Source organism: Anas platyrhynchos, chromosome 32 (assembly GCF_047663525.1).
Source record: "Anas platyrhynchos isolate ZD024472 breed Pekin duck chromosome 32, IASCAAS_PekinDuck_T2T, whole genome shotgun sequence".
Taxonomy (NCBI): Eukaryota; Metazoa; Chordata; class Aves; order Anseriformes; family Anatidae; genus Anas; species Anas platyrhynchos.
The window spans coordinates 4509893-4533807 of NC_092619.1; the positions used below are offsets into that span (position 1 = coordinate 4509893).

The 23915-nt window shown below is 52.7% G+C and overlaps 1 protein-coding gene and 1 pseudogene across 1 annotated transcript; both read right to left on the minus strand.

Moving 5' to 3' along the window:
• Positions 1–404: 404 nt before the first annotated feature.
• LOC113841867 (olfactory receptor 6E1-like) overlaps positions 405–23915 on the minus strand; it is a 59833-nt pseudogene continuing 36322 nt past the window's right edge.
• LOC140000420 (olfactory receptor 14A16-like) lies at positions 22117–23067 on the minus strand. Its single transcript, XM_072030304.1, has one exon. The coding sequence runs from the start codon at positions 23065–23067 to the stop codon at positions 22117–22119; it is 951 nt and encodes a 316-aa protein (XP_071886405.1).

The window sequence follows — 23915 nt, forward strand, 5'->3', positions numbered from 1 at the left end:
TTCCGCCTGGACACTGGGGTGACAGCCCTCCCAAGGCAGTTGTGGAAGGAGCTGGGACAAGATCTTGGTTCCACAGGAGCTAGTGACTTGTGTTCCCACCTGCCATTGTGCTTTGTGCTCTTCTGGGCTCATGGAGATGGGTCCTTGATGAGCTGAGGGCTCTCCTGTGATGGGCCTGGAAGCAGCCAAAGCAGGGCATGAACTCAATTATTCATCCTACCATCATTTCCTTGGGCCTTCGTTTTGTGTCCAGATGTGCTTCTTTTCACACATCCTAACACAATCAAGCAAGAACATAAACCCCCTGGAGGCATCTGCATGTGGAGGTCACATATGTATGGTGGTGGTATTACATAAGATATGACAGCAGAGAACTCAAATGACTCTTCAGAAATGCATCACGATTAGGGAAAAAGCTGTGCTGTTGCACGGGCCATGGCTTCCTTTAGGGCCAGCATCATGGCCTTGTTTCTAAGACTGTAGATGAATGGGTTTAAGAATGGGTACAGGACAGTGTTAAGCAAAGCTACAATGCTGTTGGTCTCCAAAGAAACATGTCCTGAGGAGGGTGCGTAGAGAGCAATGCAGCTTCCATAGACAACGGCCTATGAGGATGAAGCCTGTGAGGATGAATTCAGGAATGACAGTTCCATTGACTACTCTCATGCGCAATTTCCATTCATCCTGCTGAGGTAGGAACATTGCAAAACCAAGTACAATAATTTCAGTCCTGTAAATTAAGGCTAAAATTCATTATGGTCCCACCAGATCAATGGAAACGGATCTGTCACACAATCTCATCTGACCTTATTCTGCACTGAAATGCAGTTGTTTCCAAACAGTTGGTCTTCTCTCTTGCTATCAAATATCCTCACCTAAATGCCTTACGTTTCTGAGAGGTGGAAAAATCTTGCCATTTTCAAAAATTTAAGGACAGTCCTTAAAGTCCTTAACCAAAACATAGCATTCTACCAGCTAATAGGAAGAAAATTAACTCCGTCCTAACTGAAACCAGGGCAGTCTGGAACAGGTTTCCAGGAGAAGCTGTGAATGTTTCATCATCGGAAATGTTGAAAATCGGGTTAACAGGGGCATTCAGTAACCTGATGTAGTGAGAGATTTCCCTGATCATTGCAGGGGGACTGGAGTACATGATTTAGAGTCTTGTTCCAACCCAAATCAATCCAAGACTCTATCAGTCTTTGATTCAATGATTCAATGACTCTATAATGTTATGATCTAGCTGCTGCTTTAAGCCTCAGGGAGAACAAAGCTTCCATTTGCTTTATGTATTCTCACTCTGACTCTAGGCAACTCCTGATCTATGTTTTTACATAACCTTTCATGTCTACTGCCGAAATACAATGCTGATAAGTATATCCCTTGTGGGAGGTGAGTCTCATTAGAAAAAAAATAGAGCTAGCATACAACTGAGCAGTGTGTTTCATTGATTATTAAGCTTTCTCATATTTATTTTAGTTTGTTCACAGTTGAGAATCATTCTTCTCTACCTGTGTGCGGCCTGTTCTCTAAGGAAAGCAGGAGGAAGTTGGGACAAAGGAACTACAGGGTGCAACTGCAGACTTCAGTGGAGAAGTCTGATGTCATGAGAAGTGATGCAAGTCCTAGGGGATCTATGATAGAAATGGTGCAAGGTGGGAAGGTGAAGAGCAAGGTTGTTCTACAGGATCAGACTTTTGCCTATCCAGACCTCCTTCAGAGAAACTCAGGTCTTTCTGTGTTCTAGTAAGTCCCAAGGGGTAGGTGCTGCCAGGTCCGTGAACTTCATCTCCTGAGAGGATACTGATGAAATCTCAGAAAACCAAAGTCAGAAGCCAAACCCCAAAGATCTTCAAAGCACTGACTGGTCCTGCTGAGGGCCAATACTGACAAAGTCCCAAGGACTCTTTAGAGCAAGTAGTTGAAGGCCATGATTACAGGTAGGCCAAGGCCCTGTGCAGGTGGCTCTGAGGCTGAGAAAATACTGTTTGTTTTTTTTTTTTTTCATCAAGCAGAAAGGCCAAGATTTTCCACCAGCACTGGACATAGGGAGCTCCTGTCCTCGCATGGGGCTCCAGGCTCTTCCTCAGGCAGTGGGATGTGGGATATGCAGTGCGAAGTGAAAGACACTGGTGTGACACCTCCTGACCTCCATCAAGAGGTGCAAAGGGGAGGTAAGGTCCCATTGCTAAGAGGACAAAATGTCTCCTCCTAGGTATTGGTGGCAGGGAGACCTGAAAGAGCCAAGGGAACAAAGGCCTTGGTTTTCATGGATAAATGTAGCTTTTCCAGTGCCTTTGGCCATCTCCACCTCTGGCTGTCCTATGATGTCCCACACCTGTTCCCTTTTCCCTTCAGGATGCAAGCACCTATCTGCTTTCCTACCTTACACTAAGCTTGGCATTTCCATAGATTCATTGATATCTCTACCCTCCCTAGTTTTTCTCTCACATGTTGTTTCCAACTATCAAGAAAAGCTCCATCATCTTTTAAACGACCCTTCATAAAGGCATGCTAAATTATCCTTCTTGTTTCCTGTCATTTGACTAAAGGGAAGGAACTTCACCTTGATCTTCCAAGCCATGTGTCCGCTGCTGGCCTTTCAACTCTTCAGACAGACACAACCAAGACACGTGCTTGCTGCTCTCTTTTGCAGCCATGTACTCAGGCAGAAGAGACTTAACAATCCACAGCCAAGCCCAATTCTGCATGGGCCTTTCAGGTACTTGGGCAGAGGGCATAACGCAAACACCATGCCAGCCAGGTGCCTTCTGCTGGCCTGTGACAGACACTGGGAGGAGATGTGAGCCTAAAAGCCCATCTGGCAGCCAGGAGGCAAGGGTTGACCTGGCAGCTACTCCAGAAAGATGGGACCTCCCAGTCCCTTGCCCAGCCATACTCCTGCTGCTGCCCTCTCAGCTCCAGAGCCAGAAGTGAGCTCACAGTCCCCACCAAAGCCAATTGCTTCTTACTGGATTCAGAGTTTCTTAAGCACAATAAACACCTTATAAGAACATACAAACATGGTACCCTCCTTGGCTCCCAGCCTGCACCAGATAAAAGTAAAGTTGTTTTCATGCTACAAGACTATGGCGTTTCAGCTTCTCTGTCAGAGTTTAAGAAGCATTTGGACTGTGCACCTAGTCACATGGTCTGAATTTTTGGGTTGACCTATGTGGTGCCAGGAATTGGACTCAATGATCCTTGTGGGTCCCTTCCAACTCGGGATATTCTATGATTCTATGATTCTAAAAGAGTGTTCTGCAACTTCCATTTGCTACTAGAGCAGGAATAACCTCAAAATAAATAATCACGCTATCTTCATGTCAGTGCATTATCAGTTCCTTCTGCCCAGCTAAAACGACAAATACATACAGCAGCCATGTGCCTGAAGATGGCCTGTCAGGCCCTCAGGCAGAAGTTCCCCGACACCCACCTGCACAGCCATGGGCCTCCTGTTGCCTCCTGAGATCCTGAGGCACAGCTGACCTCAGCAGAGCATCCCCACCTATCTCCTCCTTGAGCCGTATGTCCTCATAACTTGAACCTCTCACTTCAGAATCTTTCCCTTTTGTTAGCCAAGCCCCTCTGTTCTCCCCCAAATCTCCCACCTTTATTCACCCAGCTTTCCCCTGACCTCCCTATATCTGTCACCCTGTTGGAGGCAGCTTCTGAAGGCCTTTAGGACCTCAGAGCCTTAGCCTCCCTGCTGTTGGCCAGCCAGCTGGTGGGACAGAAGTGACCTCACAGCCAGCATCCACAGAGCCACAAGGAGGTGGTGCACTCAGGAGGCCTCTTCCCAGCCCACCCAGGAGCACTGGGTGCAGGGTGTGTAGGTCACGTCAACAATGGCCCCCTGTGGTCATGCGGCTCCGTGCAGAGCAGACGTGCAGTCAGAGGCGCGTCAGGGGGATAGGAGCCTAGCCTGTGACTGTGAGGCTGAAGGAGCAGCCCCTGCAGCCCTGCCTGGCACAATCAGGGTGCAGGAGTCTGGGAGGCACTGCAGGGCCATGCCTGGGCACAGGGCCAGGAGGAAACCACCGTCTTCCTGCCCGGGCGCCATGTCACGTGGGCTGCGGTTTGTGCACCTGCAGTGGCAGGCAGGCTCCAGCTCACCAGAGGCCGTGGGGAATAACGGCGTCTGTGTGACACGCTGAGAGCCAGGGAGACGCCTGAGGCTCTGGGCTGCAGCTCTGCTGCCAGGGCAGGCCCTGGACCAGCTCTGGCTGCTGCCGGGACCCCACAGGAGGCTCCCTGGGGAAGGAGATAACAGCCAACACTCCCGGCATGGGGCTCTGGCCCTGCCTAAGGGCCTTTCCCAGCTGCTGCTGCCAGCACAGCAGGGGCTGTAGCAGGGGCAGGAGCTGGTCCCTTCCCAGACTGATACAACCCTGCTGCAGGACCAGACCCATGTATACCATTGTGCAAAGATGGCCAGGATATTGCACCTTGGGCACTTGGATGCACCCAGCTTAGGAGATGCTCCGTGCTCGTGATCCTCACAGTGTGCTGCAAGGGGTGTCAGATCCACCTCCCCCCACACCCAGCCCTACCCCACAATGATCTCCCACTGCAGTGACGTGAGACACGCAGCGAAGCCGTCCCTCATATATGGTCATGAAGAGCACTGGAGAAGTTCATTGGAGAGCTGGGCTGTGTCGGAGAGGAGATAAGTGTTGATAACGTCTAAAAAGGTGCCTACTGCTTTGATTGGCTCCTCTTGCAGCTGGGACTGCATCTGCACAGATATAGTGCCCTCCCATCATCTCCATTGCCTCATGGGTCCCTAGGAACTCCAGCAGCAGGGCCGTGTTGTCAGGGCAGGAGCCTCAGGATGGGGACAGAGGGACTCCTGTCCCCTTGGGTGCTGTGGCTGTTCCTCTGGGTGCAGCTGTGCAGAGGTAAGTGCCAGCTCCCTTGTCCCACAGCCTGGGACCAATGGGCAGCAGTGGAGTCATTGAGATCCCTTTGGGAGTGGGGTTGCTTTCCAGGTGCTAGTGAAATGAGAAGCAGAAGGTTCTTGGTATCTCAGCCATGTGCTTTAACCTGTACCTGTCTGAGTGGGAGAAGATAATCCATTTGCAAAACTCTTGTGATTATTGCAGCCCATGTCTGGCTACAATTTTAACCATCTTGTCCTTGGGTACTCTTTTGGGGCCCCTTGTTCCCCAGTGTTGTGTCACTGGATCTGGAGGAGGCCCAGACAGTGACAGTGGAAGCTCAGTAATCTCCATGGCACAGCTAATGCCTGGGGTGTCCTGGAGGGGTTGTGTGCTGCTCCTTCCCCTGGAATCTGTGGATTCACAAGAGAGCAGGTTGTTCCACATAGAGAGAAGGGGACTGAGGCATCTGCACACAGAGGTGACAGACAGGTTTCCTTCCTGGGGGCTCTGGACTAGCACATGGGCTAAGCTGACAGCAAGGATGAGGAAGGGCCATGGGAGGGATCTTTGTGGTGAGCTCAGCATCCCCTGTGCACACAGGAAGTCCTGGGGCTGGTGGTGGGTCTCATAGAATTGTAGGGGTTGAAAGGGACCTCAGGACTCCCTGGTCTGGGAGGTGTCTGGGGCAGGTGATAGACAGAGGGAGGTGAGGGCCTAGGGAGATGGGACTGTTCAGGAGGTTCTGGGCTGGGGAGGAGAAGGAGCCCTGTGAAGGGCAGGGGGTGGTGTACGGGTGGGCAGGGGCAGGGGCCCACAGGGGTAGGAGTAGGTGCTGAGGGCTGTGGGGCAGAAAATGTCCCAGGAGTCCTGGAGCTGTGTATCGTCATCCCAGCATAGCCCATGGGGAGAGGAGGGACACTCCACTACCCCTGGGACAATCCATGGGGACAAGACTCCCACCCTTGTTACTCTGCCTGGGCAGGGGGTACTCACAGACCCACAGTGTGGGGCTCGAAGCTCTCCTGACCCTTCCCTGTGTGTGTTTGAAGGGGCTGCAGAGGTGAGGCTGGCAGATGGCGGCAGGCGCTGTGCTGGGAGAGTGGAGGTGAAACTGCAGGACCAGTGGGGGACTGTGTGTAGTTACTCCTGGGACATGGCTGATGCTGCAGTGGTTTGTAGACAGCTGGGCTGTGGAGTTGCTCTTGAAGCTCCTCAGTATGGATACTTTGGGCCAGGGTCTGGCCCTATTTGGATGGATGTTGTTGACTGTAATGGCACCGAGTTTGCCCTGTCAGACTGCACACATGAAGGGCCAGAAGAAGTTTACTGCTTACCCAGTGAGAACGCTGGAGTGATGTGTTCAGGTAAGGGTTGACCCCCCTTCCCTTACCTCTGGGTCCAGGACAGTTGTAAGGGACCAGTCTGTGCCCTAAGAAAGCAACAGGTGGACACCAGAGCACAGGTCAGCATTGCTAGTTCTGCTGTCAAGCAGGGACTGTGATTGCTGCTGTCCCCTATTAGTAGGAAATCCCAGTGGAAGCCCACGTTGAGTACCTGCAAACTGAATGGCCCCCAAGGTGGGTAAGCACAGCTTGGGCCTGTGCCTGGAGCTGGGAGATGAATCCCCTCACCCTGTACTGGAGTGGCTGCTAGTTCACACCTTTCTCCTGCTCACCCAGGACCTGTCTGGCAGGGACCAAGACCAGGTCCCGACAGCAGAGCCATATGAGTGTGACTCACATGGCCATGGCCACCCACAGCTTCAAGGATGGCTGTGAGAGCGCTGGGGACCTTTGGGACATGACCTAGCAAACATGAGTCCCTCAGTTGAAGCCAGGACCCCCTCGGAACACGTTTTTTTCTGTCAGATCCAAGGGGTTCCTCAGCCTAGACTGAGCCCAGAGCAGGCTGCAGCAGCCCCAGGCCTGGGTCTTTTTTCCTGGGCCCATGTCCTCAAGGTGCTGCAGTACTGGGGCCAGGGTCGGGCAGCCCAGGGGCAGCAGAAGTTTGTCTGAGTGGTGCCTATGGCTGGGGGCTGGGAGAGAGGGCAGCCCATGGGGGCTGGGGTGATTTCTGAGGAGCAGCAGAGGGGCCCTCACCTCTTTGTGCCATCAGTACCCACTGAGAGCTGCTGGGCTGGCCGTGGGGCTCTGCATGTGGCTGCCTTAGGGATGAGGTGAGAGGTGGGCACGGAAGTGCCAGAGGGCTCTGGGAACTCACAGGTCTCCTTGGTTGCTCCAGGATTTGTGCGGCTGGTCGGAGGGGACAGCCCCTGCTCAGGAAGTGTGGAGGTCTACGACAGGGACCAGTGGAAAGCTGTCTGTCACTCCCACTTTGGTGCCAAAGCTGCCGAGGTGGTGTGCAGGGAGCTGCAGTGTGGCACAGCCCTGTCTGTCCATGGAGCAGCTCAGCTGGGAGAAGGGGCCGGTCCTGTCTGGGACAGAGAGCTGCAGTGTGTGGGGAATGAATCCGTCCTCTCCTTCTGTCCCACGGAGACTCCCAAGGACAAGGCCTGCACCCACAGCAATGGCACTCATGTCACCTGCACGCGTAAGGACTTGGGGTGGGATGGTGCCCACGGGGGCTGTGGTGGGGGCATGAGAGCAGGGTGGGCACTGGGCTGTGCTGGGTGGGGGACAGGTGGGGTGAGGTGGTGGTCTGCGGCCCTAAAAATAGAGTGCTGCAGGAGGAGAAAGGCACGCTGTCCCTTTGGCCTCTCCTGCAGCTCCTGTGGGAGCAAGAGCACAAATGTGGCCTCTCTCACCCTCCTTTCTCCTTGAGTACACAGGGTTCAGGCTGGTGAATGGCAGCACAGCGTGTGAGGTCAGGGTGGAGGTGGAGGTGCTGGGGACGTGGGGGACCCTCTGTGCCTCCCGCTGGGACTTCTCAGACGCCCACGTTCTGTGTCGGCACCTCGGCTGTGGCTTTGCTGAGTCCATTCCTGGAGGAGGGCATTTTGGGAGAGGAACCGGCCCCGTCTGGAGAGACTCGTTCCACTGTGACGGGACTGAAGCCCACCTGGGGCAGTGCCCGGTGACTGCCCTGGGGGCCTCGCCGTGCTCCCAGGAGAATGCTGCTGCTGTCATTTGCTCAGGTGAGTGCTGGGCCGTGCTGCAAAGTCCATTTGCCCCTGGTGTGTGACATGGCCACACAAATTTGGGGACATCAAGGCAGCACCGGGCTGAATTTCTGCTCTCACCAGGCCCAGCTCACCACATGTCTGTACGGTTGGTGGGCGGAGGGAGCCGGTGCGACGGGCGCGTGGAGGTCTTCCAGCACGGGACGTGGGGCAGAGTCCTGGATGAGCAGTGGGACATGCAGGAGGCCAGCGTGGTGTGCCGGCAGCTGCAGTGCGGAGAGGCAGAGGCAGCCTACACCCCCGTGAGGGCCGAGCGAGGACAAGGACCTGTGGGGCTGCGTGGGGTGCGGTGTGCAGGGCACGAGGCTGACCTGAGCCTCTGCAACACCTCCCTGCCTCAGAGCATGCCAACAGAAGGGATCATGGAGGACGTGGGGGTTGTGTGCCAGGGTGAGTGGTGCTGCACATCCCCCAGGTGTGGGGCTGGGAGGGCAGCCAGCCCCTGAGCATCGGGGTTCTCCCCGCTGCAGGAAGCCGGCGGGTCCAGCTGGCGGATGGAGCCGGGCGCTGTGCCGGGAGAGTGGAGATCTACTACCAGGGGCGCTGGGGCACCGTCTGCGACGACACCTGGGACCTGGCCGACGCTGTCGTCGTTTGCCGCCAGCTGGGCTGCGGAGGGGCCCTGGAGGCAGCTGGCTCTGCTCGGTTTGGGGAGGGCTCCGGGCAGATCTGGCTGGATGGTGTCAACTGCTCTGGGTCCGAAGCTGCTCTCTGGGACTGCCCTGCCGAGGCCTGGGGGCAGCACGACTGCAGGCACAAGGAGGACGCAGGAGTCATCTGTTCAGGTCTGTGCTGGGAGTGGGGCTGGGAGCAGGGATGGGGAGGCCAGGGTGAGGGTAGAGCTGGGCATGGCCGAAGCTGTCCCTGGCTGCATTGGAGGCCCTGCCACCTGAGCTCATTCTGGGGACACCTGCACCCAGACCCTGGGGTTCCGGGGAGCACATCCACCCTGACGGTGAGCAGGGAGGGCAGGGTGCACCTCAGAGACCTCTCTGTTCCCGGGTGCAACAGGGATTTGCTGGCTGTGCCTCCACCTACCTGAGGGCCCAGGGTGCAGACAAGCCTCTGTTCCCCCAGCCCCGGACCAGCCTGCTCCTCCTGGGGCCATTTCTCCTTTCAGAGTTCATGGCCCTGAGGCTGGAGAACAGTGATGGCTGCTCCGGGCGCCTGCAGGTTTTCTACAACGGAATATGGGGCAGTGTTTGCTCCAACTCGATGACTGATGAGACTGCGTCACTGGTGTGCAAGCAACTCAGCTGAGGGGACAGAGGGTACCTGAAAACAACCTCAAGGTATGCCAAGCTGACTAGAACCTCGTGGCTGGATCACGTGGAGTGTGGGAAGAGCAACAGCTCCTTCTGGCAGTGTCCCTCTGCTCCCTGGCATCTGCAGTCGTGTGATGACCGCCGAGAAGAGGCCCACATAACCTGCAATGGTAAATCTGAGCCATCAAGGCAGATGAGCTCCCCACTGGGTGTGGTCAAATGCAGAGAAGGAACCAGGAGGGGCTTTGACTTTCCTGCATTAGACCCTGTTGCTGCTGGTGGCACAAAGGTGACTTCAGTTCTCAGAGCCACCCATGTCCACCAGCAGCACTCAACAGCTGGGCTGCCATCTGCCTCTGGGGGATGAAGAGGCAACTCCAGGCAAGGTCTCAGGGGAGACCATGCAGGGCTTTCAGGAGTCCCCCCTCCAGGGACAGTCTCCTGCTGCTCTGTGAACCAGGGACCCTGTAGGGCCGAGCACTTGGGTCCCTCCTGCAGTGCCATGTGGGAGGAATGTATGGGGACCTGCTGCTGCCCTGACCCAGGGAGCATGGGAATGCACAGAGGTCAGCTCTGCTCTCTCTCTTGCACGACCCCCAGAGCAGCCCTTTTCAGCTCACTTTCTCTTTCCTTTGGGACATGGACAGAAAGGCCACAGGTGGCTGCATGCCCCAACTCCACCAGCTGCACAGGTAGGGAGCTGCCCCTGCACGTGCCCCCCTCACCTGGCAGGGTTGTCCCAGCTGTCCTGGTGCCATGGGACATTGTTGCCTCCCCAGACAGGGAGAAGATCCGCGCCGTGGGAGGCAAGGACGGCTGCTCGGGCAGAGTGGAGATCTGGCACCGCGGCACCTGGGGGACACTGTGTGACAATGCCTGGGACATGCGGGATGCCGAGGTGGCGTGCAGGCAGCTGGGCTGTGGCCCCGCAGTCTATGCCCTGGGCCAGGCTGCTGCTGGAGAGGGGACGGGCCCCATGTGGCTGATGGAGTGCAGGGGGACGGAGCTGTCTCTGCAGGACTGCTGGGCCCAGCCAGGGGACAGCGGTGCCTGCCAGCATAAGACAGATGCGGCTGTGCATTGCTCAGGTGAGCAGTGGGGCTGGGAGACATGGCTGTGGGCTTGGCAAGGAGCTGGCTTGGGCATCTGCCCTGCTGGATCCTGGCATGGCCCCAGTGCTGGCCCAAGCAAGGTTGTCCCTGCAGAGTGGGAGGCTGGTGGTGGGTGGGGAGCAGCCTCTGTGGGGCTGGATGTGCCAGCACATCCCCTGGGCTGCCTGCACTGTCCTGTGAGCAGCCCAGAGCAGTGGTGCTGGGCCCTGTCCCTTCCACCCTGCCCAGCCCCACAGGAGGGACAATTCAGGTGGCACATGCTGGGGTCATTTGCCAGAGAGGCTGCCTGGTGCCACACCCCCAGCCTCTCAGCCCAGCTCTCCTTCTGCTCCCCTGCAGCTGCACCCAGGACAGCAATACTCCCCCCACAAGCAGGTAAGCTGTCCTTCTCCTGGGGCTGGGTCTGTCCATGTCCACGCTGTGACCCACAGACAGAGGAAGGGGCTCCTTGCTGGGCTGTGAGACTCCCAGGAAATTGAGGGAGCTGGGAGAAGTCTGTGATGTACCCAGCAGTGTGGGAGCTGCTCTATCACCCAGCCCTGTCCCTCCCAGCCCCTGCTGCCTTGTGTGGTCAGGAGTGCTGTGTCCCACCCCCAACCTCCCCCTTGTCTGATGCTGCCCCTGCCATGTTCCTGCCCATGCAGATCCCCCACGGGGCCATCTGACCACCAGCAGTGAGAGCCTCTCTGTGCCTGTTGTCATCTGCATCATCCTGGGGGCCCTCCTCTGCCTGCTCCTGGCCCTCCTGGCTGGGCAGTTGCAAAGTGCCAGGGCTCAGCGTAGAGGTGGGTCCTTCCCCAGTGGTCCTGGGGGGGAGATGCCTCCTGGCAGGGCTGGGGGTGCTGGGGATGTTGGTGTCCTGGGGCACAGAAACAGAGCCATGTGCTGCCTCCTGCCCCATGTGCTGCCCCACTGACTGACAGACCATGGGGCACCAACATCAAGGGGTGGAGAGAGCCCAGACCCTGAGGCATCAGTTCTGGGATGAGAAGAGAAATGTGAGAGCTGGGCTGGGTGAGAAGGGGAGGATGCACTGCTGGCAGTGCTCTGGGTGGCTCTGCCAGGAGGAGCATGGGGCAGCGGGGTCCATCACCGTGGTGTCAGCCACCTCCCAGAGGACATAGGCTGTGCTATTGATGTGTGGGGCAGAGATGGATCAGCTCCATGGGGAGGAGAAATTAGGGAACTGGTGCAGGGTCTGCACTGGGACGTGACCCAGGGACCAAAGGGAAACAAGGGCTGTCTCCAAAGGGATGGTGTGAGGCTGACACTGCTCCAGACCATCCCATGGGGATTCTGCCCTCCCTGGGGATGTGGCCACAGTGTCAACACAACACAGTGGGGCTGTGCTGTGGGGACAGCCCTGTGCTGGCCCAGGGAATGAGTCAGGGGAAGCCCCGTGGGGTCCTCTCTGCCCATGCCCAGACCAGCCCTGCCTCTGTTCCTAGGCTCCAAAAGAGCTGGGGAGCCCTTCCCTGAGGCCGTGTACGAGGAGATCGCTTACAGCCTGGCGTGGGAGAAGCAGGCGAGGTTCAGTCTCTCAGGTGGGTGTGGGTCCCCAAAGGGGCACATCTGCAGGGCCCCTTCTCACTGCCTCAGACCACGACTGTCCCCTACAGCTCCTACCCATGGTCCCTGAAATGTTTGGGCCATGGGGACTGTGGGAGAGCATCCAGGTGCTGGCCCCCACAGAGGAGCTTCCTCCCCACCAGCTCTGCCCATCCCAGAGGGGACAGCCCCTCTCTGACTAGCCCTGCACCACTGGGACAGCCAAGGTCTGAGCAAAGGGTCTGTCCCAGGGCAGCTCTGGGAACCCCTCTGAGAAGGGGCTGGTCCCAGGGAAAAATAGGTTCTCCTCCCCACACAGCCCTAGCTCTGTGGGTGCCAATCCCCAGCAGTGCTGACCACTATCCGGGGCAGCAGGGTTCACCCCATACCACTCACTGCAGCTCTCTGCAGGCTCATTTTCAGAAGGGTCCCTGACCCAGCTGCAGCTCCACCCCAGTCAACATGAGAAAGATGAGGGTCAGCCCCAGGAACTGGAGGGGGAGGAGGAGGAAGCACTCCATCTCTCCTCCCTGCAGACAGACAGCAGTGTCACCAAGTGATACATTCATCAGAGCTGCAAGGATGAAGGCTGTGCTTTGGCCCTGACACCAGCAGCATGTCAGCCCTGGGTCCCCACACACCCTCCCATCCTCTGCTCTGCAGGACATCTCTTCTCACTGCCACCACCTCTCCTCTCCTTTCAGATGTCCCTGTCCTGACCGAAAGCGATCCAGCAGATGTCTATGATGATGCTGGGGAGGTTTCTGACCCTGGGGAGGATCCTGTCCCTGGGCAGGGGGATTGGGAAGTTCCTGGGGCACCAGTGGAAGGAGATGGGCCTGGGGATGCAGCCGCAGGTGAGAGGGCAATGTAGAGCAGGTGCTTCCTAGGTGCCAATTCCGGGGCCAGATGAGTCCATGGCATAATGAGAGCCTGACCTCTCAACATGGAGAACCTTCCCTGGGAGGTTTCCTGGGAGCTGGGAGAATGGGCCAAATGTCTCAGGGCTGGCAAGGAGGAGGAAGGTGATGTACAGCCCTGAGGGGCACCCCACAGGCCCAACCACAACAGTCTGCCTTGATGCTTACAGGGGGAAGCCTGCACTCCTGGAGAAGTGCTGGGGACCCTGGAGCTGAGGGATATATCTCATCTCCTTACCTGGGGACCATGGGCTATGACGATGCTGAAGAGGTGTCTCTGGCATGTTTTCATGAGGACATCCAGGATGTGTCACCAGAGCCCAGTGCACAAGTGACCCAGAGCCCCAGACTAGCAAAGCCCATCCCTGCCGAGCAGCTGGGTGCAACTCGGAGAGAGGAGAGCTCAGTGCCACTGGGAGAGCCGTGAGTGCCAGGGAATGGTCTTCCTTTTCCATCAGTCAGCAGACACACATGGGTATTCCCTCTCTTGGTATTCCCCTCTTTTTATGCTGTGAGTCATTTCTTCATATTAAAACCCTCTGGGGGTTTTCCCTAGAACCTTTGCTTCTAGTGTTGGGGTGTCTCCCTGAAGCTGGTGGAGATGCACTGGTGGGGAAGGGGCACATCTTGGGGCCAGCAGGATCAGGGTCTGGCTATGGGGTTGCCAGAACCCCTTGTCCCTGGACACTATTCCTTCTGACAGAGACATTTCCATCCTGACAGCCACAGGCAGTTTCCAACCAAAGTGGCTCTGTGTGAAACCCCATAATGGGGGGCACCTTCTGCTGCCTTGGGCCCCCATTGAGCCCCATTGAGCCCAAGGATGCCTGCTCAGCACCCATGGGCACAGAAACCTCTCCTGCAGGAGCTGAGTGGGGAGAAGGCTTGGACCTTTGGGCAGGACATGGTGTTCAAACTGCTCTTCCTGCTTCTGCTATTGGGTTCCCACTACCCTCCAGCTTTTCCCCAGCAGCCTCCTCTGCTGCAGCCTGGGAGTTGCTTTTGATAGTGGGGTGGTAGGCTGCAGGGAGTGCTGGATGGTCTGGAACATCTGTTTGATCCGTTTCGGTGAGCTGTCCTGGCTATGTCAGGGACACCTTCCTCTAAATCAGGTTGCTCAAAGCCCCGTCCCACCTGGCTTTGAACACTTCCAGCGATGGGGCACCATCCCATAACTTCTCTGGACAACCTGTTCCAGTGACTCACCACCCTCAGAGTAAAGAATTTCTTTTGAATACCTAACCTAAATCTATCCTTTTTCAGTTAAAAGCCATTACTCTTTGTTCTGTCACAATATTCCCTGATAAATTTCTCTCCAGCTTTTTTGTAGGCCCCTTTTAGCTACTGGAAGGTTGCTTTAAGATCTGCCAGAGCCTTCTCTTCTCAATTTTCCAATTCTCCCCAGCCTCTTTTCATAGGATGGGTGCTCCTCTGACCATTTTTGTGGCCCTCCTCTGGATTTGCTCCAACAGGTCCATGTTCTTCTTCTGAAGCCCCAGAGCTGAACACAGTACATTAAGTGGGGTCTCACAGGAGCAGAACAAAGAGTGAGAATCACCTCCTCTGACCCATTATTTGTAGTTCTCTTGATGCAGCCTGGAATTTTGCATTCAGGGCTGCAAGTGCATATTGCCATCTCATGTTGACCTTTTTCAACTACCAACACCCCCAGGACCCTCTCCACACAGCTGCTCTCAGTCTATTCTCCATCCAGGTTGTATTTATGCACACCATTGTTACAGCCCATGTGTGGGACTATGCACTCGGTCTTGTTGAACTTCATGAGGTTCTCACAGGCCCAGCTCTCCAGCTTGTCAGTGCCCCTCTGGAGACATCCCTTCCCTCCAGTGTGTCAACCTCAACACACATCTTGGCGTCATTGGCAAACTTGCTGAGGCTACATTTGATCCCACTGTCAATGTCACCAACAAAGATGTTAAACAGTATTGGTCCCAATACTAGCCCCTGAAGAACACCACTCACTACTGATCTCCACTTGGACACTGAGCCACTGACCACAACTCTTTGAGGTTCCAGACAATTCCTCATATCCACAGAGTGGTCCATCTGTCAGATCCTTGTCTCTCCAATTTAGAGACAAGGATGTCACGTGGGATGTGTCAAATGCTTTGCATAATTCCAACATATGAAGTACATTGCTCTTTCTTTACACACAAGCACTGTAATCCCAATCCAGAAGGCCACCAGATATGTCAGGAACTATCTGTCCTTAATGAAGCCATGTTGGCTGTTGCTATTCACCTCTTTGTTTTTCATGCACCTTAGGAGAGTTTCCAGGAGGATCTGTTCCATGATCTTGCTAGGCACTGAGGTGGGACTGGCTGGCCTGTAGTTCCTTGGGCATGCATTTTTTTCCCTTTTTAAAAGTGGGGGTTATGTTTTACCTTTTCCAGTCAGTAGCAACTTCACCAGCCATTTATGACTTATCAACTATGATGAATAATGGCTTTGCAAATTAATCTGCCGGTTCCCACAGGACTCTGAGATTCATCTCACCTGATTCTATGGATTTGTGCCCCTTCAGATTCCTTAGATGCTCTTGAACCTGATCTACAGTTGGTGGTTCACCATTCTAATGAGGCATGCGGATGCATGCTTCAATGTCTCTGTATTCCTCCCAGGTTACTTGCCCTTGCTTCCACTCTCTGTAGGCTCCTTTTGGCTTCCTTTTTGTGTTTGAGTTTGACCAGCATCTCCTTGTTCAGCCATGCAGGCTTTCTGGCCTTTTCGCCTGACTTCCTCTTTGCTTGGACGCATCGCTCCTGAGCTTGGAGGAGGTGATCAGACTTGGTGGAGGGGACTTCACTAGATGATTTTTCAAGGTCCCTTCCAATCCCTAACATTGTGTGAGTCTCTGATTCTATGAACTTTGAAGAATAGCCAGCTTTCCTGGCACTGGATAGTTCAGAGTAAATGAATTCCATCCAAATGAACTCCAAATGAACTGAAATCAGCCAGGCCCAGTATACTGGACAAAACCTTTGTAGTTGGAAAGGATGGTTGAGATAGACAGCCCGATCCTTCAGGGATGATGGGTCTGGAGCAAGGCAGTGGGTGTCCCTATCTCAGTCCAAGAACATGTAAGGCAAGGAGAGAAGACTTGAGATGCACCCAGAGGAGCACAACTGGAGATGGGGAGTAAAAAGCCTCAGCTCTTCTGAGACAGCGGGGTCTGTCTTGTTAGAGTCTGAAGGGAGCAGAGAAATTCACACGTCCTTCCAAGCAGGATTCCTCTTTCCAGCATGGGAGGTGCACAGGGGGGCCTCTTCTGTTAGCCAAGGGCAGCAAGTGTCCATGACTCCTCCCAGCACTGTTCAACTTCTATTGCAGGAGAAGCATTTCTCTGCCTCTGCCCTAGCTGGAAAGGCAAGACAGAGAGGCACAGTGGACTTTTTTTTTTTCTTGCTGCTGCTGCTAAGGACAAGAGATATGCATCCCAATCTATCTTGGGAGCCTCACATTGAAAAGCAGATGAACGGGGTCCATGTGTCGCGTTAGGGGGTGTAGCTGATTAACCGTTACGGGCCCGGTTGGATTCAGAGTACTGAACCAGTCGGACATTCACCAAAAACACGTTAACCGTCTAGGGGTCCCGTCAGACATTCACGATCAACACATTAACAGTCTGGGGGACTGTTCAGACATTCACCAAAAACGTATTAACCATCTGGGGGTCCGTTCAGACATTCACCAAAAATGCATTAACCGTCTGGGGGTTCATTCAGACATTCACCAAAAATGCATTAACCGTCTGGGGGTCTGGTTAGATTCAGAACACTGAACTATCACGGATAACCACCCTCACCCTAGTTGAATTAATGAGAGCTATCACAATGTAATCAAGTATGGTTTATTACAGCAACAGATAATCAGGTTCTTTTGGATTGCCGGTGACAGGGACTGTCTGCAAAAGCAAGCTAGTATGCATGAAATACACAGGTGTTATAAGTGTTATAGGTGTTACAGATGTGTTACAGGTGTTACAGGTGTTACAGGTGCGCAGCCTAGAAATAAACGTGTTAAAAGGATCAAAGACTCTATAGAGATTTATAAGCAAGTATTCAGATCTCACCCAAAGGCGTCCCAATGGGGGGGGAAGAGAGGCTCAGCCCGTCGACTGATCCCAGGAGTCAGGAGGTCCTAAGGATGTTGTATGTCCTCGGGATGGTATCTCCCCTGACGGTGGTATCTTCCCTAACATCCCCTCTCTCTTGGGCCAATTTATATTATTTTCTATCTTTTAGGTGGAGCTTGAGTGGCTCTAGTCAAGCATATCTTAGTTAGGATTGGTGTAAAGTTTTCCCGTCTCTGTTTAAAGTAATAGGCTCCGAGAAATTCAGAGCGCATGCTCAGTGAGGGGTGGTCACACCTTGGAGGCGGGTAGCTTTTGGGATGGAGGTGTGTTTTGGTATTATAATGAGGAAAAAGTACACTAGGGTACAGCATTTGTCAAAACATGACACGTCTTTGGCTCAGGGTGGCAAAAAGTGCAGCTTTGTGCACAAGAACAATTGAGGCCCCACCTGATTACAGAGCCTAGCCGTGGTGTCTCCACTCCACTCTACGCTCCGTGCTGTTCCTTAGAGCTAGCACACCAAGTTTCCCCAGAGCGATAGCATCTAAGGTTGGGAGCCTAGGGAATGCTCAGATAATGCAGTTATGCCCTACCCTGAAAGCCTCTTCAATGCTGTACCTTTTCCTTAAAAATGCAAATGTTAGTTTTATTTTCCTAGTTACTTCAGGCAATTACACCACACCATGTCACACTGAAATGTAGGTCCATATCCAAACCTGATAGGTGAACTTCTCAATTTGGTGTTGACATTCAAGGCAGAGGCTGCTCTTTAGTCAGTAGCTAGTAAGGAAGTGAACATCAGCTGTCACAGTCCGTGTCTTTTCTACCTCCTGCTGCCATTTCCTGAAGGCGGCAGTCACCCTGAAGGCCTATGCCATGCTTTTCTGATCCATGAAAAGGCTTCAGATAACCCAAGACATCATAAATGGACACAGGAAATAAAGTCCAGGCTATACCATCTATTTTTATTCACAGACTCTCATCTGCATGGTATCTCTCCTCCAGAGCTGGACCCCCACCATGGGTTGCATCAGCTCAGTACTTTGCAAACTTGTTTGTACATGTTACACCTGGACCATTTACCAAGGTGGGGATGGAGAGAAGTTCCTTTTTTTCTTCGTGCCTCCCACCTGGATGTATCCTCTGGAGAAAATATCAGCTGGTGAGCTACAGGCCTCAGAAATTTTTTATCTCTCCAGAAACCTTCAGAGAAATATCCCCATCGGTGTTCATCCAGCAAAGATCTGCATGGGCTGTGTTTGTTGAAACTTGAGAAGCAGACAGTCCTAAACTTGTGATATCTGGTGGGCTAAAGCAGCCCTGTGTTTGAATTGTCCTCTGTGTTGAGAAAGGATGCTGCCAGCTGCCACTGATCAACCCAGGTTCTTTGCAAGGAAGCATATATATATTTATACATAAAAAGGATCTACTAGATTATGTTCTATTCGTTGATATTCCTCATCAGACAAGGGAAGAGCTACCAATGTCATCTACCTGGACTTCTGTAGGGCTTTGGTATGGTCTCCTGCAACATTTCAGTAACTAAACTAGAGGAATATGGGTTTGCTGGAATGACTGGTAGGTGGAGAAAATAATTGTCTAGATGGCCATGTCCGAAGAGTTACATCCAATGAACTAATGACAAACAGGGAATGTGTAAGGAGTGATATCCCTCAGAAGTCTGTGCTGGGACCTACACTGTTAATATCTTCATTAACAAAATGGAGAGTGATATTGAGTACACCCTAAGGTAGTTTGCTGATGACACCAAGCTGAGTGGTAAACTTGGTATGCTAGTGGGAGGAGATGTCATCCAAAAAGGCCTGGGCAGACTTGAGAGGTATAACAAAGTCAAACTTCTTGAGGTTCAACAAGAAGAAGTGTAAGGTGCTGCCCCCGGATCAATGAAAATCTAAATATCAATATAGATTTGGGGATGAATGGATTGAAAGCAGCCTTACAGAGAACAGCTTGGGATTACTGGTGTTTGAAGAACTGGATTTGAGCTGGCAGGGTGCGCTTGTAACTGAGAAAGCCAATAATATCCTGGGCTTCATGGAAAAAAGAGAGAACAGCAGGTCAAGGGAGGTGATTGCTCCCTCTACTCTACTCTTCCGGGATCCCACCTACAGTACTGCATCCAGTTCTGGGGCACCCAGTGCAAGAGAGACATAGACCTATTCGAGTGGCTACAGTGGAGGGCAGTGATCAGAGCTCTGCTACAAAGAAAGGCTGAAAGTGGTGGGGTTGATCAACCTGGAGAAGAGAAGGCTCCAGAGAGACCTTATTGCTACCTTTCAATACTTCAAGGGGGCTTAAAAGAATGAGATTTGATTTGATTTGATTTGATTTGATTTGATTTGATTTGATTTTTAATCAGGGCCTGTAGTAACAGGAAAAGGGGTCATGCTTTTGAACTGATAGGGTGTAGATTTAGACTGGACATGAAAAAGAAAGATTTTAGGATGAGAGTATTGTGACACTGGAAGAGGTTCCCAGAGAAGTTGTGGATGCCCAATTGTTGGAAGTATTAGAAGTCAGGTTGGAAAGACCTTTCATCAACCTGATGTAGTGAGAGATGTCCCTGCACGTGGCAGAGGGATTGGATGAGATGATCCTAGAGCCCTGTTCCAGACCAAATAATTTCTAGATTGTATCAATATTTGATTGCAAGATTCTCTGACTATCATGCTATGATCAAGTTGCTGTTTTAAGCTTCAGGGAGTTCAAAGATTCATGTTGCTTTATGTATTCCAATACTGTCTTTATGGAGCTTTTTAACTGAGTGTTTAGATAAACTGTCATGTCTACTGACTGAAAAAAGTGATGTAAGACTCTCCCTTGTGGACTGTGAGCTTTGGATAAAGCCTGGACCTAACATACACTTAAGGAACAAGCTTTATTGATTATTGAGCTTTATCATACTTTTAGTTTGCTTGCAATTAAGAATTATCCTTCTCTACCTGTGTGCAGCCTGTTCTCTAAGGAAAGCAGGAGGGAGTTGGGACAAAGGAACTACAGGGTGCAACTGCAGACTTCAGTGGAGAAGTCTGATGTCAGGAGCAGTGACGCAAGTCCTAAGGGGCCAATGATAGAAATGGTGTGAACCTGGGAGGTGAGAAGCAAAGATGTCCATAGAGGGTCAGGCTTCTCCTGCCTGTCCAGACCTCCTTAAGAGACACTCATGGCTTTCTGTGTCCTAATAAGCCCCAAGGTGCCAAGTTCATCAACTTAATCTCCTGAGAGAAGACTGATGAAATCTCTCAGAAAGACAAAGTTAGAAGCCAAACCCTAAAGACTTCAGTGCTTCAAAGCACTGATTGGTCCCACTGACGTCCATTACTGACCAAGCCCCAAGGACTCCTTAGAACAGGTAATTGGAGGCTATGATTACAGGTAAGCCAAGGTAAAGGTGGCTCTGAGGTTGAGAAAATCTTGTGTTTGTTTCATCAAGCAGAAAATACAAGCCCTGCTGTCAGCTCTGGACAGATAGCTCCTGTCCCTCATGTGGGGCTCCAGGCTCTTCTATAGGCAGTGGGATGTGGGTTATGCAGTGCCAAGTGAAAGACAATGGTGTGACATCTCCTGGTCCCCCTTGGGAGGTATACCCCTCTCCTCTTCAGAACCTTCCCTTTCTGTTAGCCAGACCCCTTTAATCTCCACCAAATCTCCCACCTCTATTCACCTAGCTTTCCACTGTCCTTCCGAAATGTGTCAGCCTGTCTGGGGCAGCTTTCTGATGGCCTTTATGACCTCAGAAGCTCTGCTTCCCTGCTGTTGGCCAGCCAGGGGCTGAGACGGAAGTGACCTCACAGCCAGCATCCACAGGGCTACAAGGAGCTGTTGTGCTCATGAGGCCTCTTCCCAGCCCAGTGAGGGGGTTGTGCTGTGCAGAGCCATGGGGGCACTCAGCAGGTCCATGCTGGTCAGGCTGGGAAGGCAGAGTCATCTGGTGGGGGGCACTGCCACTGACTGCCTCCCACACAAGTGGTTCTTTGGCCATGGAGGGTACACAGAGATAGCCGGCCTCCTTCAGAGTCAGAGGCTCATGGAATAGCCTGAGATGGAAGGGACCCACAAGGATCATTGAGTCATACCAATTTCCAATGTTGAGAGATGGGGTGGTTCACTGTATTCAGTGTATAAAATTTCACCAGAGGTATAACAACTAATTCAACAGACAGATTTTCCTATACCTGCTATGTTACCTGGAGTTGCAGAGCTGTCCTTTCCCTGTTTCCACTTTATTTCTGGGTCACTTTATAACCTTGGACACACTCAGGCTCTGCGGGCTCCTAACTCTATTGACTCCCTGGCACACACTACCCAGAGACCATCCCCTGGTCTCTCCTGACAACTCCTGCTACCCTCCAGAAAGATGGTTGCCTGCTATCAGCCCTGATACATGCTGTGGATACAGGCCAGTGAAGTCACCATCTTTATGGGTGCTGGGCACCAACAGGCAACACTAGAATCAACTCTCTCCACCTAAAAGTTTATCCTGGGACTCTGATCTCATTTGCCTGAGTCCACAAAGAAACAAGCAAAGCAAGGAGCCTCATTTGAGACTATTCCTTTGCAATATCCATGACAGCAACTTTGGGAGAAGAGCTGAGCCCTCAGCAGATCCCCTTTTAAGCTGGAGATGCTGGTGTGGAGCCAGCTCTGTTACAGAAGTGCCCCTGGCCTGTCCCTACCTGTGGACACAGGACTGCCCCACAGCAGCACGGTGAGCAAGGGACAAGAACAATCAGATGTCACAGCAACACAAGAGCTCTGAAGGAGAGCATGGGAGGTGAAAGAGAGTAGATAAGGAAGACCAAGCCCTGGGGCTCACTGGTAGTGCTGCTGTGCCAGGATTCTTTCCCCCAACACCTCTGCACACAGCCAAGTGTCCCTGCAGCTCCACCATAGGTCTCAGAGAAAGTATCTCAGACAAGCAAGACATTGCAGGATCCTTTTTTATTTAAATACACAGAAAGCCTTTCCCATACAAAGACTGGAGTCACACGAGACAGGTACATACAAAGAAGGAAGGAGAAGTACAATGACTTATTTTTTTTTTCTGTGGAAAAAGCTATGAGAAGTAAATCAAAGAAATAATAACAATACTTTAAAAAGAAAAAAAAAAAAAGTGTCTGTTCTGAAATACATTAGCAAGATAAGCAGTTTATTCTTTCTGGAAAAGCTCCAGTCATTACTTTCCACACTGCATCCTTCAGCTCCTGGTTCCTCATGCTGTAGATGAGGGGGTTCACTGCTGGAGGCAACACAGAGTACAGAACTGCCAGCAAATGATTCAGGGATGAAGAGGACATGGAGGGGGGTTTCATATAAGAAAATGTGCCAGTACTTATGAACAGGGAAACAACAGACAGGTGAGGGAGGCACATGGAAAAGGCTTTGTGCCGGCCCTGCTCAGAAGGTATCCTCAACACAACTCTGAAGATCTGCACATAGGACAGCACAAGGAAAACAAAACACCCAAATGCTAAACAGATACTAAATACAAGAAGCCCAACTTCTCTGAGGTAGACATCTGAGCAGGAGAGCTTGAGGATCTGGGGAATTTCACAGAAGAACTGGTCCAGGGCATTGCCTTGGCAGAGGGGAAGGGAAAAGGTATTGGCAGTGTGCAGTACTGCATAGAGAAAAGTGCTGCCCCATGTAACCACTGCCATGTTTACACAAGTTCTGTTGGTCATTATTGTCCTGTAGTGCAAGGGTTTGCAGATGGCAATGTAGCGGTCATAAGCCATGATGGTGAGAAGATAAAACTCTGCTGAGATGAAAAAGAAAAAGAAAAAGACCTGAGCAGTACATTCCAAGTAAGAAATGGCCCTGGTGTCCCACAGGGAATTGGCCATGGCTTTGGGAACAGTGGTGGTAATAGTGCCCAGGTCAAGGAGGGCAAGGTTGAGGAGGAAGAAGTACATGGGGGTGTGGAGGTGGTGGTTGCAGGCTACGGCTGTGAGGATGAGGCCGTTGCCCAGGAGGGCAGCCAGGTAGATGCCCAGGAAGAGCCCGAAGTGCAGGAGCTGCAGCTCGCGTGTGTCTGCGAATGGCAGGAGGAGGAACTCTGTCGGGAAGCTCCTGTTGTACATTTGCTGCCTCAGGGCATGCTTGGCTCTCCATGGAGGAAAAGACAATGACAAGTTAGGCAGATTTCCCTGAGAAAAATGAACTCTTTCTCTCACAGAACTCACCATTCCCTGACATGAAGGAGTAATGAGCTCATTCTCCAACCGTCCCAACCAAATGACAGTGTCTGACTTTTTCAAATGGAGCTTGGGCACCTTGTTCCCAAGAAGACACCCTCAGGGCAGGGCACCAGCAGTCTGCGTGAGAACAGAAGCTTACGCGCACCTGCACCCCAGACAAAGAAAGTAGGAAAACCACACACAGGTGGAGAAATAAGAAAGAATACCACAATGCTCTAACTAGCTGACAGAGAGAAAGGCAGATGGGCATGCAGGGAAGCCTTTACCTTATCGAGCTTACATGCCACCTATGGAAGTGTCATTGCAGGGCAGGTACTTTTAGCCTCACGTTTCTGTCAACTTGTAGGACACAGGCTCCTCTCCAATTCTGGAGAACCAGCTGAGGAAGAGGTGCCTCATGCCCTAAAGCCCCTTAGGACAGAGTCTGTGGTGGGTGGCAGAGGAGAGCAGGAGGTTGCTGCAGAGAAGGTGCCTGCACTGCAGGCCTGGCAGGGAGTGCCTGAATCCCCCTCCATTGGCGTTTCAGGCAAAGGAGTCTCTGCCTCCCTGCCAAGGTCTCTGCTGCGTGGAGCCATCCCTGCTGGCAGCTGCTTCCCTGTCACCACAACTCCTTCCTGCCATTGCTCACAGACCACATCCCACTTGCTCTGTGCTCATCTTTGCCCTGCATACACCTCCTGTCCCAGGGCAGTTTTCAGGCATATTTGCATAAGAAAACTCAAAACAATGAA

Excerpts from the sequence above, each read along its gene's own strand:
- LOC140000420 (XM_072030304.1), bottom strand. The coding sequence starts at position 23,067 with ATGTACAACAGGAGCTTCCCGACAGAGTTCCTCCTCCTGCCATTCGCA.